Raw genomic sequence first — 17,360 nt, 5'->3', positions numbered from 1 at the left:
GTATTATTAACCACCTCAATACTGGGCACTTTCACCCCCTTCCTGCCCAGGCCAATTGTCAGCTTTGTGCTATCGCAGTTTGAAGGACAACTGCATGGTCATGCAACACTGTACCAATATGAGATTTTTAGAATTTTTTTGAGACAAATAGGGCTTTCTTTTGGTGGTATTTAATCACCACTGCACTTTTTACTTTTTGTGCTATAAACTAAAAAAGACCCAATTTAAAAAAGAAAAAACATGTTTTTCTTAGTTTGATATAAAATTTTGCGAGTAAGGAATTTTTCTTCATAAATTTTGACCAAATTTGTACTGCTGCATTTCTTTGGTAAAAATAACCCAAATCAGTGTATATTATTTGGTTTGTGTGAAAGTTGGTCTACAAGCTATGGTGCCAATCATTGAAAATTGATCACATCTGATGGTACTGACTGACATTTCTTGAGGCCCTAACATGCTAGGACAGTACAAATATCCCTCAAATGACCCTTTTTTGGAAAGTAGACTGTCCAAGGTATTTGGTAAGAAATTAAATAAAATGTGTTGGTTTTTTTTTTCCACACAGTGTTATATTTAGTTATTTCTCACACATGGCATACTTGCAACTGCACCCCAAAACACATTCTGCTGCTACTCCTGATTGTGGCAATACCACATGTGTGAGACTTTTTTACAGCCTAGCAACAGAGAGGTGCAACAATCAAGGAGTACCTTCATGCATTATCCACTTTAACTCCAGGCCTTCTTCGGACACTTTTTGTTTACAAGCAAAAATCAGTATTTTTGCTAAAAATTACTTTGAACCCCCAAAGATTATGTATTTTTGTAACAGAGGTCCTAGAGAAACAAAAAGGTGGGTTTTGCAAATGTTTATATCACACAGTATTTGCACAGCGTTTTTTTTTTCTAATGTAATTTTACACACAAAGTACAATTTAATGTACCGTATTTCAATGCACACAAAGACAATATGATACCTAATCAATTTTTTGGTAAAGTATGGTGTTGCGCTGGGTAAATAGATGTGCGCGCTTGTGAAATGGTACCAAACTTCGCTATTTAAAAATCCATAGGCTTGCACTTTCATAACAATAAAAATATTGAAAGATAAAAATCCATAGGAAACACTTTATAAGCCTTTATTGGTTACCAGTTTAGAGTTAAAGGAGGTCTGGTGCCAGAATTAGAGTGGTGTGGTGCGATTGCCATTTATATATGCGTATGGGACCAGTTTGCCTTTGGACTGGGGTTCTTTAATTATTTATTGGTGGGAAACGGGTACACTGACAGAAGTTTTTGTGCACGTGTACACTGTGACAGGTGATCGTCTGGTATAAATGTTCATGGGACACTGGTACACTGTGACAGAAGTTTTGTGCACTGGTACAGATGTTCATGGGACACTTGGGCAGGGACAGTGGTGCTTGTTGGACTGTGTGGGGATGGTACACCCCCCCCCCCCCCCCCCCCCCCCCGCTGAGGGCTCTCACCAAGCTCAGCAGGGAGAGCTGACATAGAGACATGTGTCTGTTTACAGTGTGAAGGCTGTGATTGGACATCACGTGATTAGGAGGGCCAATCACAGTGCCCATGTCCCGATCTGTGATTAGCTGTGTCCTAAGGACACCAGTTTGCTGGGGACTGCTGCAGACAGTTGGGTTGGCTGCCCTCCTTCTCTTCTGTGACAAATGAACTCGGAAGCAACAAGGATTCTTGGTTTGATCACCTGCCTTGGAGGACAGGTGAGAGATCAGGGGTCTAATAGTCCCCTGATCTTTCAATAAAGAGTACCTGTCACTGCCCAAGTTCATCTCTTGTGATACTAATACAGTTGAATAGGGAAAAAAAAGTGTAAAAAATGTAAATAAAATAAATCTTAAAGCACCAATTTAAGTGCACACGTACAAGTACTTGTCCCACACAAGTAAATAAAAAGTGATTGCACCAAATGTGAATTATCACCGCGAACATTAGAGAGCAAAAATTTTAGTAGGAGCTTATGTTTAACTCTAAACTGGTAAACCTATAAAGACATTTAAAGTTTCACCTATGGACATTTTTAGGTAGTCATTTCACAGGAGTGCAATATTTTAAGTCTTGACATGTTTGTTATCGGTTTACTTGCCACAACGTTTCATAATTTGCCAAAAAATGGGGTACTATATTGTGTTTGAAAATGATTGGAATTGGAGTATTTTTTCCTGAAAATTTGTGTTTGATAAACTGGTGTGCAAATATTGTATGACATAAAAAATTGCAACGGCCATCATTTTATTATCCAGGACATAGGCTTTCAGAAAATATCTAATGTTTGGGGGTTATAAGTAACTGTCAGAAAAAAAAATTTCTTTTGCCATGTACAGTATGTGAAAAATGTCAAAAAATTGCTCTGGGCAAGCAAGCGGTAAATTGTATCTCCATCTCCTGTAAAAAGCACAAGTTAATGGAACTCCTCCATACAGGTTCCTGTATTGCACAGAGAAGGATCTGGCTCCATACCTTGACAAGCTAAGCGATAACACTTTGAAAGAGACACTTTTGAATGGTGTGGGTTATTTGCACGAAGGTCTCTCATCTTTGGAGAGGCGAATTGTCGAGCAGCTCTTTAACTCGGGTAAGCACCAACTGAGTTTTTCTTCTGTCTATCATGTGTTGCCTATCTGTATTCTGTTATGAATTTGAAGGGGACACAAACATGGGGAAAGAGGTTCAAGAAAGTAACATTCATAAAGTGGTACTAAACAGAGAAGTGTTAGTTGCCATATTTCATTCACATAAATCATATATATCATGCCACTGTAATTTTTTTTTTTTTTTTTTTTTTTTTTTTTTTTTTTTTTTATCCAAGTACCTTCTTCCTGTGATGCTGTTGTGTGGCCACGTGGCATTTCCCTGTTCTTCGGCATCTGCAGGGAACAATCTTTGGGAAAAGCTTCTTAGAAAGAGAGAGCATACATCAGCAGAGCATGTCTTGCACAGCTCTAATTGGTGCTGTGCTGGTTACATAACTAAAAAAAATGTTTCAGAAGAGCAAATTAAATTCTATATATCAAAAAACTGTTTTACAGTTCCCTGTAAATCTTTATTGAACATCAAATATGTATTTTTGGTGCATTAATATGGTGTAGGCGGAGTCAAAGTTGATTGACACTAGCTTTCATTTTGTTGAAACGGCAAGGCATTTTTTTTTTTTTTTTTTTTTTTTTTTTACTTTTGGGATGATTTGGGATGATTTGGTAGTAGCAATTTTATTTGACATATTTAATACTGATATATAATAAAACTAAGCTTTTTTTTTTTTTTTTTGAGTTTCTTAGTGACCGTAATCAATCGGCATACTATATCCAACCCTCATAGGGTTCAGCAATAGGACAGGGAGGAGGGGGGAGGGGCATGTCATTTACCATTGTGTATACACCCACATGTGTGACTCAGGTTGGCTGCTTAAGTAAGAAAAAGCAGAAAATGAAAGAGCTCAGAAGGGAACTGAAACTGGATCATGCTCAGATGGCAACAGCTGATCAACACAGTCTCAAATTGCAATGGGGACACAGAGGATTGGAGGGACAGCTGACAGCAGGATCAACCAGATATATTACACTCTACAGAAAACAAATGTTTTAGTGACTTAAGGAGTTTGCGCACTCTGTTACGTAGCATGTAATGAGTTTTTTTTTATTTATAGTCTAGGTTTAATGACACTTTAATTTAAAAATCCAACAGTAATGTACTGTATAGTGAGGAAATAAGTGGAGGAAAGCAGCTAATTTTATGTAAATCCTGATGATTTGGGATCTGATCTTTTGTCTTTCTTCTGAAATTTTAGCAAATAAATTGTTTAGTAGTACCTAGTTATGAGTTGTGTAGTGTGCTGCACTTAGTGGTAAGATATTCTACTTTTTCTGTTATACTGCTTTTTCTGTGGCTTCTCACAGTCTCCACCTCAGCAAATCAGAGGAAGCCTTGTATTCATTGATTCCTATGAATCCTTTCTGTAAATGGCTGAGATGCACTCAGCCCAACTTGAATTTAGTCTGGCAGCCGACATAAACTATAAAGTACAAGTAAACCTGGAATTGGGCTTTATTGTACTTTATCCCAGAGCTTTAATTGTAGAATTTTGACATTGTCCAGTATTGCTGTCTGTGTTCCTGCTGGATAGATTCGCCCTCTCTACTTGGCCTGGAGACTACTATCACTGGGACAGAAATCCAAAATGTTAGAGTTGTCACCAGAATGGTGGGTAAGGCCAAATCTTTTCAGTTGGGACACCTATTCGGTGCAACTAAGAGGGGATTTCCTCACTTTGTAGAGATTTCCTCCTTTTTTTTTTTTTTTCTGGACAGGAGGTGAAGGGAAATGTCCCCAATGTGAAATACAGGAAAAAATAAACGTTTTTTTAAACCTTTTTGTTATTAAAATCCAAAAAAGGTTTTGTCTATACATATGCTTTACATTACTTTCTCGTCATCCGCTATCACTTTTTTAAAGAAACCCTAATGTGTATTCTCCAATTTTTATCAGGGGCAGTACAGGTAATTGTAGCTTCTCGCAGTCTTTGCTGGGGTCTTAACATTGCCGCTCACCTGGTCATCATCATGGACAGTCAGTACTATAACGGCAAGATTCATGCGTATGTATCCTATAATATTTTATTAGTTAGGGAAGTTTCCTATATCATCTGCTCATCTCATTGCTGAATTTTCCTTCTGCAGATATGTAGACTACCCCATCTATGATGTTCTTCAGATGGTAGGGTACGCTAACAGGCCCTTGCAGGATGATGAAGGGCGATGTGTCATCATGTGTCAAGGGTCAAAGAAGGTAAGGTTTTGTTTTAACCTATCCCTAAACATTTTATAATGTAGTGTTAGATCATGGTGTTAATAACAATGTAGTAAAGAAGGCATAGCTAAGCAACTCCTCAGAATCAATCTTTGGCACTCTTTCACCGATCTGCTTCCAATGATGATATCTGTCTTTTGTCAATGTTCTGTATTGCTGTTAATGTTAGATATGAAGCCGTGTAAAAAAGTACCGATGATCTGCAAGGTTTTTAAAGTCACAGCATAGCAGCAAGTCAGAATTCATCTTTCTCTGATCTGCTGTTAGGAAGTACAAAAAAAAAAAACATTTTTGAAGCATGTATGTCTGTAGCTTAGTTTTTGCCTTGTTTTCAGACAGTATTTTTTACATGTCTTGGTTTCATTTTCTTACTGTTTCGTATAAACTGTTTTCCAGGATTTCTTTAAGAAGTTTCTGTATGAGCCTCTGCCTGTGGAATCTCACTTGGATCACTGCTTACATGACCACTTCAATGCAGAAATTGTCACCAAAACCGTAGAAAACAAACAGGACGCTGTGGATTATCTGACCTGGACATTCTTGTACAGAAGAATGACACAAAACCCAAACTACTACAATCTGCAGGGTGAGAACAGAGATTGGATTTAGTGATATACTCTCACCTCCTCCTGTATGCCTCATTATGCTTAACTTTTCCTGGCTTACATTTATCAATCTATACTGATCAGCCATAACATCATGACTGACTGCCCACCATAACCTGTTGGAGCGTGGACTCCACTAGACCTCTAAAGATGTGCTGTGGTAACTGGCACCAAGTCGTAAGTAGCGGATACGAAGCCCTATAAATTGTGACATGGGTCTCCATGGATCGGACTTGTTTATCACATCCCCCAGATGCTTGACTGGATTGAGATCTGGAGAATGTGGAGGCCAAGTCAACCCCTCAAACTCATATTCCTCTAACTATTCTTGAATCCATCAGAGCAGGCCACCTTCCTCCTTTGCTTCATGGTCCAGTTCAGATGCTCACAATACCCATTGTAGGCACATTTGGCTGTGGACACGGGTCAGCATATGAGCACTCTGACCGGTCTGCGACTATGCAACCCTATACACAACAAACTTCGACACACTGTGTTTTCTGACACCTTTCAGTCGTTTGAGTGCAGTTTGAGCTACAGTAACTCTTCTAATGGATTGAATTACACAGGTCAGTCTTTGCTCACCTTTGCTGTGCATCAGTGAACCTCCGCTGCCCATGACATGTTACTTGTTTGCAGGTTCTCTTTCCTTAGACCACTTTTGGTAGGTCCTGACCAATGCAGACTGGGAACAATCCCACAAGAGCTCTGACCAAGTCATCTAGCCATTGCAATTTGGCCCTTGTCAAATCATTACACTTGCCCGTTTTTCTGCTTTCAACACATCAACTTCAGGGACAACATGTTCACTTGCCTAAATTAATCCCACCCATTTCCAGGTTCCATTGCCACACAATAATCACTGTTATTCACTTTGTCAGTGATCAGAATGTTATGGCTGATCTGTGTATATCTATTTATTTATTTATTTTACTAATTTGTTAAATCTGTCATGAAATTATTCTTGTGAATTCAGCATCATTAGATAAAAAGACCACAGGAGAACCTGTATGTACTGTATGTATGAACGTGTGTGTATATATATTGCTTCTTATAAAGCTTTAGGGCTCCTAGAGCGCTCAGGAGGACACCGAAAAAAGGGTATATATAGTCTCATTGGCATTCATGTACGAAAACTGGGGAGTGCAAAATTTGGTGCAGCTGTGCATGATAGCCAATTAGCTTCTATATTCAGCTTGTTCAGTTAAAAGATAAGTTCACCTTTTATAACATGTTACATCCAGGGTGTAACATGTTCTGAAAGGACTGGCCCCTAATCTCCCGCTCTGACTGCTAGCTGTCAAAATTTAATGGAAAACGCTGTGGAAGTTCGATTCTTCCTGTCAGTGTATTGGCTTGCCTGTATGAGGTATGAGCAAGCAGATACACTGACAGATCTGTAGGCGTCCTGCATGGCATCATGCTTTCCAGACTCCAACAACAACAAATAATAAATGCACATTTCTTTACCTGCAAAAAAACTGCCTTTTTTTTTTTCTTTCTTTTTTTTTTTTTTTTTTTTTTTTTTTTTTTTAAAGGTGAACATATCCTTTTAGGCTTTGACAAAAAAAAAAAACTGAAAGCTGATTGGTTTCTTTGCAGAGCTGCACCAGATTTTGCACTCTCCAGTTTTAGTAAATCAACCTCATGGTGCCTACTTTTAACAATAAAAGTTTAACACGGCAGTTTACAACAGATTACACATCCACATAAATTACTCCTCTCTCCATCAACTGTTGGTACCTATGCTTTGTTCCAGCAAAATTGTAAATATCTTAGGAATATCTAACTTTGCATCTGGAAGTATATGTTTGCTGTGATGTCACGGTCATACCGGGTCTAAGATTAAATGCTCCTGAATAGTGTCTGCTGTAAGCATACACCATTTTTAGTGTAAGTCATTGGCTGTAGTGTTTATGGGCACAAATCAGTTTTTCTTACTCCTTTGTTTTCCCAACCTTGTACCCACATATACAGGTACCAGTATCTAAAACAACAAAGTAGTTTGAAAGTTGAAAGAGATCTAGTCCTGTGTCTTCTACACTGACTATGTGTTAGCAGAGGGTTAGCTGGAAAAGTTTCTTGGCCCTTGCCACAATATCTATCTTTGTTTTTTAAATCCATAATGCATGGGAGTATCTGATTAGAACATAATAAATTTATAGTGCTTAGTGAAAAAAATTTACTTAGATTCAGCATAAGTATGTTTAAACTTTCATCTTCTGTGTAAGTCTCATGTGTCAGCAATATTCTTCTGGGGTATTACAGGAGTGTGTGAAAGGACCCCACTGCTCCCAAGATAAGAATAAGCCATCTTTCGCCTTTATCACTGCATGTCTAGTCAGGGTCTCCCCAGTCCCAACTGGAAAGGAAGACTTTCAGCCACACACCAGGAAGTATTGGCTAATGGAAGTTCATTTCAACCAGTGATCCATGTCCAAACCATCTCATTTAAGTCATTTGGTTCACTCCATAACTATAGCTAAGCCCCTTTATGGGATAGAGCTTGTCAGAGGAAGGAGCTATATTGGAGCTAGCTTTAATGTCACAATAAACTGCCATGAGCAAGTATTTGGTGTATGACTGTATTTCTTCCTTCTCAAATGTGTATTGAAAATACTCCTCAATATTCTTTAACAGTTTGTTTCTTTTGGTAAGTGCCAAATACTTTTACCTTATTTTATATTTGATTCTAAAATCTTTTAAGTTTTAATGTCAGAGTTATTATGTCAGTCTATTACCTGATCTATGAACATGCCGTTTTCAGGTGTTTCCCATAGACATCTGTCAGATCACTTGTCAGAACTGGTGGAACAAACTCTCAGTGACCTAGAACAATCCAAGTGTATTAGCATTGAAGATGAAATGGATGTGGCTCCACTTAATCTGGGCATGATTGCAGCCTATTATTACATTAACTACACCACAATTGGTAAGCAACTGTCCTTTTCTCTTTCCACCTCATTATTTTTTTTAGCATAATTGCCTAATGAGAGCTAAGTAAATTAGCCAATAGTTGACTGTTGCAGTCTGATGGAAGGTGAAATCTGGTTGCTTCGGGTAACCTTATACGGTTGCTGACACCACTGTATTAGTCAATCCTTTGTGTTCTCTACCCTTATTCCTAATTTTCATTTATTACTCAGAGCTCTTCAGCATGTCTTTAAATGCGAAGACGAAGGTACGAGGATTGATCGAGATCATTTCAAATGCTGCAGAGTATGAAAGTATACCCATTCGTCACCGGGAGGACAACCTGCTGCGCCAGGTAGGAAGTCGCGTGTAATAATGTGGCGTTGAGATTTGTTGCCTCATATGTAGTGATGTTGTGACATTAGTTTTAGGTGTTTTTAAACAAAAATGATATGTCTTGGCCTACAGCAGGCAGTCAGATTCTTCCTTTCACTGTCTGATATGCCCATAGCATATTGTTATGGACAAATCTAATGCCTGACCAATCCACTTCAACCATATTTCCAGGTTATAAACATGCAAAATTTACAAAAAGGGAGTGCAAGTTGATCAAAAATGTCGTTTAAAAAGACATTAAGATGGTTTTGAATTGTATTTACCGCCCTTTTTTTTTTTTTTTATTAATTTGATTGCTGAATCTAGGAAACATTTGTACTTGAAAGCTGATTGAAAAGCGCCATACTGCCTAGTGGAGAGAAACCATTCTATGTAGGGAGCCCTGCACCTATGTAACTGCTCAGTGACCCTAAGCCAAACTAAATTCCTGACTATACTCATTTCCACCTTCCAGCGATGTTGCAATTACATCCCTTGCTGGCATATTCTCCTGTGTGCCAGTTTATTGGCATCTTGATTAGCTGGTTGAGGGGGTGAAGTCATCGTGTGCATAGGAATTGGTCATTCTGGCTCAGCCAAAGTATGTGGGGAATGCACAGCTCCGTGTACATTTAATAGAAAACTGCAAGCAGGCAGGTAGGTGCATATTGTTGCAGAAGAGACATAGTATGTATCTTCTAAAGAGCTGCCTGCTCACAGTTTTCTACAAGTTAAGTTTAGCTATGCTTTAAGTATGACAAGGTAAGTAAGCTTGTAGGGAAGTCTGTGGAGTCATAATTAGATTTAAATACTGCTAAAACACCTGTCATTGGTGAAATTTTGTTCTGATATACATTGTGTCATTCTCCAGCTGTCACAGAAAGTCCCCCACAAACTGACCAATCCCAAATTCAACGACCCCCATGTGAAGACCAACCTGCTGCTTCAGGCTCACCTCACCCGCATGCAACTGAGTGCAGAGCTCCAGTCAGACACAGAAGAGATCCTTAGTAAGGTGAGTGAGCACTGCCAGATATTTAACTGATCATGTGCTATTTTTAGGCATGAGTACTCATTCTTCTATCTACTGTCTTCTGTTCCAGGCAATCCGACTTATCCAGGCATGTGTGGATGTGCTTTCCAGTAATGGCTGGCTCAGTCCAGCTCTCGCTGCTATGGAACTGGCACAAATGGTCACACAAGCGATGTGGTCTAAGGACTCTTACTTGAAACAGTTGCCACACTTCACTTCTGAGCACATCAAGAGGTGCACAGATAAGGTAATAGCTATACTTGCAGAACTGGCTGTAGTATGCAAAGAGCACAACTTTGGTACAATGCATGTTATATTTTGTGTCTTTCAGGGAGTGGAAAGCGTGTTTGATATCATGGAGATGGAAGATGAAGATCGCACAGAACTTCTGGAACTCACTGATTCTCAGATGGCAGATGTGGCCAGGTTCTGTAACCGCTATCCTAATATTGAGCTGTCTTATGAGGTGGCAGACAAAGACATTATTAGGAGGTGAGTGATTTACTATGCACATAGGTATGCTTCAGTTTATTAAGAGAGCTATGAACGGTATGTGCAAGCTACCTGCATTGTGCACAATAGAAGATAATGGGAATGAAATAAACATGAGTGGAAATGGGGCTTATCTAGCCACATAGATTTCAGGTGATCCAAGATATTTGGTTCTTATGGGCAACCATAGCAAATGGTAGCATATATCAATGTCACCAAAAAGGAAACAAGGACAGAGTAGTGGTGGCCCTAGACACAGCAAAGGCCTTTGACTCAGTGGAATGGCCTTTTCTATGGGAATGTCTACAGGAATATGGATTCGGTCCCAATTTTATACAGTGGGTACAAATACTCTACCAGTCACCAAAAGCACGGGTTTTCGTCAATGGTTGTATGTCAGAGCAATTCCCCCTAGAGAGGGGCACACGCCAGGGGTGTCCCCTCTCTCCACTGCTATATGCCCTGGCTGCGGAACCATTGGCCATAGCTATAAGAGCTGACATGGACATAGTGGGTCTCAGAATAGGCGACTATATAGAGAAGATCGGACTTTACGCTGATGACACGATACTCTATTTAGCGGATCAGGGCCCATCACTTCAAGCAGCTCTAGACACAATAGACAAAATGGGGAAATTCTCAGGCCTACGGATAAATTGGGAAAAATCACAGATACTCCCTATAGACCATTTTCCCCCAAATAATATACACCCAGAACTACCATTAGTCAGAGTAAACACTATCAAATATCTAGGGGTACTGGTTACAAGAGACTTACGCGAATATACAACCAATAACATAGAGCCATTGTTTAACATGATAAAAACCAAAACGCAAGCATGGTCCAAACTACCTCTGGGAGTAATGGGGAGGATAAATATCATAAAAATGATTATCCTACCTAAGATCCTCTACATGGTATGGCATGCCCCACTATATATCCCCATAGGGATTTTCAAAAAAATGGAATCTATTTTGAACACCTTTGTCTGGGGACATCAAAGACATAAGGTAGCTTGGAATGTCCTTAAAAACCCTACAGATATGGGGGGAACATCTCTGCCAGATCTGCAGGAATACTACATAGCGGCACAACTGTCACATATGCACCACTACCATAATAATGAAAGACAAAGATACAGTACACTAGTAGCGAGTAGCCAAGACAGTCCCTTATCTACCCCTCTTCAAACTATACTACGAGGGGGTCAGGTTCATAGGAAAGGTCCACAATTTAATGACGGGTTACTTAAACATCATCAACGAATATGGGGACTGGCCCAGAAAAAACTTAAAATAGGGAATATCCACACGCACACTCCTTTATGGGCTAACGACCAGCTTGTGGAACTCAAAAAAATCCCAGACCCTATTGTGTGGGCCAGATATGGAATTATATACCTGCACCAAGTAATGGCAAGCGCTAGGCCCAAAGCGTTTCAAACTCTTAAGGAAGAATACTCTATTCCGCAACAATTATTCTTTAAGTACCTACAACTCCGACATGCCTTACGTTCTCAATTCAGAAACGAAAGTAGCATCTTGGAATATCCCCAAATCCTGGATATAATTATGGGAGCCGATTCGCAAAAATTGATATCTAACCTTTACTACTCCATAAGATTACCCAGAATTAGAGAAGTGATACAAAAAGCCAAAACAAGATGGGAAAGAGATATAGGAGCCATTGGTGAATCAGACTGGGAGGAAATTCTAGAAAATGTTAAAGTAACATCTCCAAAACTGTCTGACAGGCTAACACAGACATACATCATCCACCAAGCATACCTTACACCTAACATAATAAGGAAATTTCAACCTACACGGCCCGTAGTATGTCCTCACTGCCAGGCAGAAAGGGGTAGCTTCTTTCACTTAATCTGGGAATGCACTATTATTCAAACATACTGGAGTCAAGTTCTTACACGACCAAATGGGTTCCCCTGTGGTGCTAGATCCAAAACTGTGCATACTCGGTCTTCTTCCAGACGTGGATATTGATAAATACCAAGCCACATTTATATCTGAAGTCCTGTTTTTGGCCAGGAAAGTGATTGCTAAGACTTGGATGCAGAACGTAACCCCCACCATAACAAGCTGGAAGAGGGATGTTAACAATTCCCTCCCATACAAGCAGTTGATCTACAAACACAGGGGAAACAGTCACAAATACTCAAGGATATGGGACGGATGGCTGGGAGACGGGGAGACATGTGTATAGTAATGCGTGAAAACAAGAATATCAACACCTAATAACCAAAACGCACAACTATATAATAAACGTTCCAACTCAGTCTGTTAGAACTTTACAGAGCTATTAACAATAAATATATCTTTGCTATGCCATGCCAGCCTTGTAAGGCGCTGATGTATGTAATCGTACCACATGTGATAATATTGTATGTATCTATGCATAGACCTCAAATGAGCTGTATAAATTTATGCCTAATTTCAATAAAGACTATTTTCCCAATAAAAAAAAAAAGGAAACAAGGAGAAGTGCCTTTAAAAATGCAAAATTGCTTAAAAGCTAGTAACTTGGGGGGAGGGGAGGGCTTACTCTGCCTGTAAAGTGGTGCATCTGTAGCATGTATCCAAAATGCTGCTTCAAAGATGTACGGTTTTAAAGAAAACTTACAAATCTACATTGCAGCTGCAAGATTTTAACCCAAAACAAAAACTAGCCTGCCCCCCAATACATACAAGGCCATTTGGGTCTGTTGAGGCTTAAAATGAGAACCCCCAGGTGAAAAATACCACCCCAAACTTAAAAAAAATATTGTGCCCCTCCCACACGCTAACAAACCCCTAGCCAAACACACAGCAAGCCAGCCCATGAAAGGGGGGTGGATGCTTGGGGGCAGGAGGGGCACGGGCACCCCAAAAGTCAACCACCTTGTTCCCATATTGAGGGGGGCAATGGCCTCTTCCACACAACTCTAGGCTTTAACCCCTTTAAACTAATGGGTACAAGGTGCTTTGTGGTTGGTATTGGGCTGAGCCCAACATGCCCAAAGGAAACCACTTATGTTGAGTGCATGTGGCCTTGTATGGTTCAGGAGGGGGTTGGGCGATCGCTCATCTCGCCCCTTTCCTAGCTGGCCCTGTTGTATGCTCTGAAAAAGGATGTGGTTTGGATTGGTGAAGGCAGCTCACAGCCTTTGGAGAATAGAGTGGAGTGTGGAGTTCCCCTTTAAAAGCAAAAGTTAGCCCATGGAAATCCAAGGGGTTAGAGGGGGAGACAAGAGCATTGGAGAATGGAGTGTGGAGTTCCCCTTTAAAAGCAAAAGCTATAGTCCAAGGAAATCCTATGCATTAGAGGGGGAAGGTTAAATGCTTTTTTTAGTAGGAGCTAGAGGAGCGAGAGTCTTTTTACATAATTTAAACAAGGTGCCTGTCACATGTTGGCAACGTAACATGCTAACATGACCTGTGTGCAAATCTCCTTAAAAAAAATACATAAAGGTGAACCAGCGTAAAAAAAATTAGTGAAGTTTAGAGGTACGCCCGTTCAACCCATGCAATTGCATGTATGTTGCTTAACATTTTACTAAGGTTTTGGCCGCGCAGTGAACAAAAACGGATGTGAACGAGTGCAACAGCCTCTTGCGCATGCGCACTGCTTACATTGGTCTCATGCAGTTCTGACTGTACTTGCGGGCACAGCAAGCTTTCTCTGAAAAAGTTACTTTCACATTCTATTTTGGGCATATTTGTTACTTGACCAGTTGTTACTAAACTTCCTCACATCACCCCATAATATTGGCACCTCCATCTTCTGTCAATATTGATTTGGAGATTCCGTGCGCCATGTCCATAGTGGTGCACAGATTGCATTCTCCCGTGCGCCAAGATCACTATAGTAAATGGGGGATTCGCGCTCTGTTACTGGCGCACAATTTCGTAAATATGGAAATGTGCATGGCACCTTTACTGATGGCGCACGGCTTTCGTAAATCACCCACAGTGCCTGCATCTGATTGGATGCGGACGCTGTTCAGCCAACCATTTTCCACTCAGATGTTGGGCAGGTGGTGACCGACAAGGACACCCACTAAACAAATTTTGGCCAGGTCATCGGTGGTTATCTACATATAGCTATAAAGTAATGTTATTTAGCTGATGAATATGCTTATATTGGAAATATCATGTTTTGTCATTTTATAGTGGTGGTGCCGTTGTGGTGCTTGTGCAACTGGAACGGGAGGAGGAAGTTACAGGTCCTGTAATTGCTCCCTTATTCCCCCAGGTATGTTTTATCCTAACCCTATTTTACACCTTAAATTCTGTGTGTTATTTACCATTAGGTATCTGTATATGAAATGGATGCAATTTTTATTTTTAAAACCGGTTTTGAAATGGGAGCATCTCCATGACACCAACTGCCAGTAAGCACCCCATGTAGTTCATACTTTTACTACTCATTCTTGTTCTAACTAGTCTAGTAGGCTTTCTTCATCTTAGAACTAGTTTTTATACAATGGAAGTGTGCATAAAATAGTAGTGGTCATGATCTAAAGTGTTTTCATCTTGATTGAAACTATTTTCCTACATATCACAAGAATGTTATTTTGCAGCGATTTGATGTTTGAAAAAAGCCATGTGCTCTACATCAAACTATATATTTGCCACCTAATAGGAATCTATGAAATTGCTGCAGCTACAAATTAAAGAAAATCTATAACCAGTTCATTTGATAGCCCACTTCTCCTTTCTGCTGATGCATACTTTCCCTGTCCTCCCCTGCTGGAGCCCCCTATGTAACACGCTGTACATCCAGGTATGGTGGTCACTCTCCTCTTTCTACCACAATATAGCTGCTCCAGGCATCTGTGCAGCCAATTGTGTGGGGGCTTGTTAGAGCCATTAACCTTGTGTAAATTCCAATTTGAGGTTGAGACTGGAAAGTACACAGGTTCTTTGGAGGGGCGCCATTAAAAGCATCAGTAGCAGAGGATATGAGCTACCCAGCGATCTTTATCTTAAAGTGGAAGTTCCGCTTTAAGGACGCCTGACCCCCTGACATTGCCACATTTTGGCATGTCTTTTTTTTTTTGTTTTTTTTGGGCGGGAGCCGGTACCTAGTTTTGACAGTTACCCAGCTCCCACTTACGCTCGGGCCGTCTCGCCCCCTCCAACCTTGTGGGATACGTCACAGAAGATTCCTTGCCCATTCAGGAAGCGCAGCACAACTCACGCATGCGCATTGCGCACACGGCTGTTAAGCCACAAGCTGTCACAGCCGGGTGCCCACACTTGTGGTGCCAGGGAGAGGCGAGGGAGAGAACCGAGGGGTCGGGTGGCCGCATCGCTGGATAATGGGACAGGCGAGTGTGTGTTTATTAAAAGTCAGCAGCTACACTTTTTGTAGTTGCTGACTTTTATAAACACGAAAATGGCTGGTACTTCTCTTTAAATGGTACGGGTTCATTTTAAACCAATAATTCCATATATTAAGTGTGTACACTACAGCTCTAATATTTGTCTACTGGAATCTTTTCAGAAACGTGAAGAAGGCTGGTGGGTTGTGATTGGTGATGCCAAATCCAACAGCCTAATCTCCATCAAGAGGTTGACATTACAGCAGAAAGCTAAGGTGAGTCGTGTTTGTGTTTATCCTAAGTAGGTATGTTTATAAAGTGGAGAATGATGCTGCTTCTGTAGTTATAAAAGTGCCATCCTCCACTTTGTTTCACATCTGCATTTCACTTTCTTCAGTGGGAAATCAAAGTCTCAATGTTCATCATATTTGTACTCTAGCAAATCTCAGTTTTTGGACTAAATTTGGTTTTGGATATTTCCATTTGACAGTGGATGTAAACCCTCTCCTATATCCTGTGAAGTGAACAGCCTCAGATGATAGAGATGAAACCAATCCTCCTACATAAGTTTTACATGTATATCTGCTGTCTTTCTATATTCTTTAGAAAGTGCACAAAGTGTTAAAGATTTTCTCTTCCTGTTCAGCACTGGGAGTGGATTCTTGGCATAAAGCCAAGACAGCGGATTGGAGGAAAGGCACCCCCCTCCACATAGGGAAAGGAGTGTGCTGTGACAAGACCAGCTCTTTGCTAATCTATTTATAGCAACCTCCCAGAACACAAATTTCTGTCTGGTTCTTCTTGGTTGACATTGAACTTATCAGAAGTTATCATGCTGATAACAGAAGAACGCAGCAGCAGAAAGACATGGGACTTAGAGCTTTGGAGAGTGATAAGAAAACACTGCAGATATATGTGCTGAAGTCAAATTTCATGAATCTGGTTTACATCCACTTTAAGTATGGATTTTCTCAGGATTTTGCCTTTGATTTCTCTGAAGGACCTGTCGTATTTGCTGCATACATTTCCTGTATTTCAGCATTAGCTGTAAAATCCTAAATTACATCTGCCCTTTCCACTTGCTGCACATTCGCAATATTAAATAAAGCAGGTCATGCTACATTTTTTAGGTTTGCCTGCTTCTATAAAAAAAATTCATAGGTCCCAAAGATCTTTCCTGAAGCAGAACTCCAGTTTCTCTATTTTTGCTTAGTAAGCAAGTCGTCTTTGTCTACGTCTGATCATGATTTCCTTGTTAATTTTCGTCCTTGCAGCTTGCATGTTGAAGTTTCCCCCTGGAGTTTCCACTCTACATCTGTCAGTCAGACACACCTCTCTTCCCTCCCCCTCCTTCCTAGGAAGGCTACCCTAATGGATGTACCCTATTGCCTACTATTTGAGTCTGTTTTTCTGGAACAGATAGTTGCCCTGTCTATCTGACCTCTACTGCTTGACTTTCACCTCCTAGATGATTTTGAGATCTCCCTCCCTGACCTCCTGCCGCTGCTATACAGTAGAGTGAATATTTCTGTTCATGCCATCCTTCCTAATGTCAGTATATTGTCTTTGGACCCCCTCTTCTGATTATCCCGCTTGAAAAATGATTTCTATATGGGAGTACACTTCCTTCCTTGCCAGAAAGTATCTATTGCTGAAAGATGTACTTCCTTGTGGGGGCCAGCAGGTTTTAATGCATGCCACCCTGCTACAGATTTCCCCTAAGGATGACAGTGCAGGTCCAGAGGATTTAGTTGGATCTATTTACTGGAAGATGAT

The 17,360-nt window shown here is 40.4% G+C and overlaps 1 protein-coding gene across 1 annotated transcript in view; it reads left to right on the top strand.

Annotated features, from left to right (window-relative positions):
* The window catches only part of SNRNP200 (small nuclear ribonucleoprotein U5 subunit 200), an 82,960-nt gene that overhangs the window by 63,544 nt on the left and 2,056 nt on the right, over positions 1-17,360 (top strand). Inside the window, exons 34-44 of the mRNA XM_073622059.1 lie at positions 2,463-2,614; positions 4,525-4,633; positions 4,716-4,824; positions 5,242-5,431; positions 8,218-8,382; positions 8,597-8,718; positions 9,610-9,753; positions 9,842-10,018; positions 10,103-10,263; positions 14,431-14,512; positions 15,767-15,859. Of these exons, the coding sequence (XP_073478160.1) occupies positions 2,463-2,614; positions 4,525-4,633; positions 4,716-4,824; positions 5,242-5,431; positions 8,218-8,382; positions 8,597-8,718; positions 9,610-9,753; positions 9,842-10,018; positions 10,103-10,263; positions 14,431-14,512; positions 15,767-15,859 (1,504 nt within the window). The remainder of the gene's footprint in view (positions 1-2,462; positions 2,615-4,524; positions 4,634-4,715; positions 4,825-5,241; positions 5,432-8,217; positions 8,383-8,596; positions 8,719-9,609; positions 9,754-9,841; positions 10,019-10,102; positions 10,264-14,430; positions 14,513-15,766; positions 15,860-17,360) is intronic.

Source organism: Aquarana catesbeiana, linkage group LG03 (genome assembly GCF_042186555.1).
Source record: "Aquarana catesbeiana isolate 2022-GZ linkage group LG03, ASM4218655v1, whole genome shotgun sequence".
Taxonomy (NCBI): domain Eukaryota; kingdom Metazoa; phylum Chordata; class Amphibia; order Anura; family Ranidae; genus Aquarana; species Aquarana catesbeiana.
This window is presented reverse-complemented; position numbering and strand designations above follow the sequence as displayed.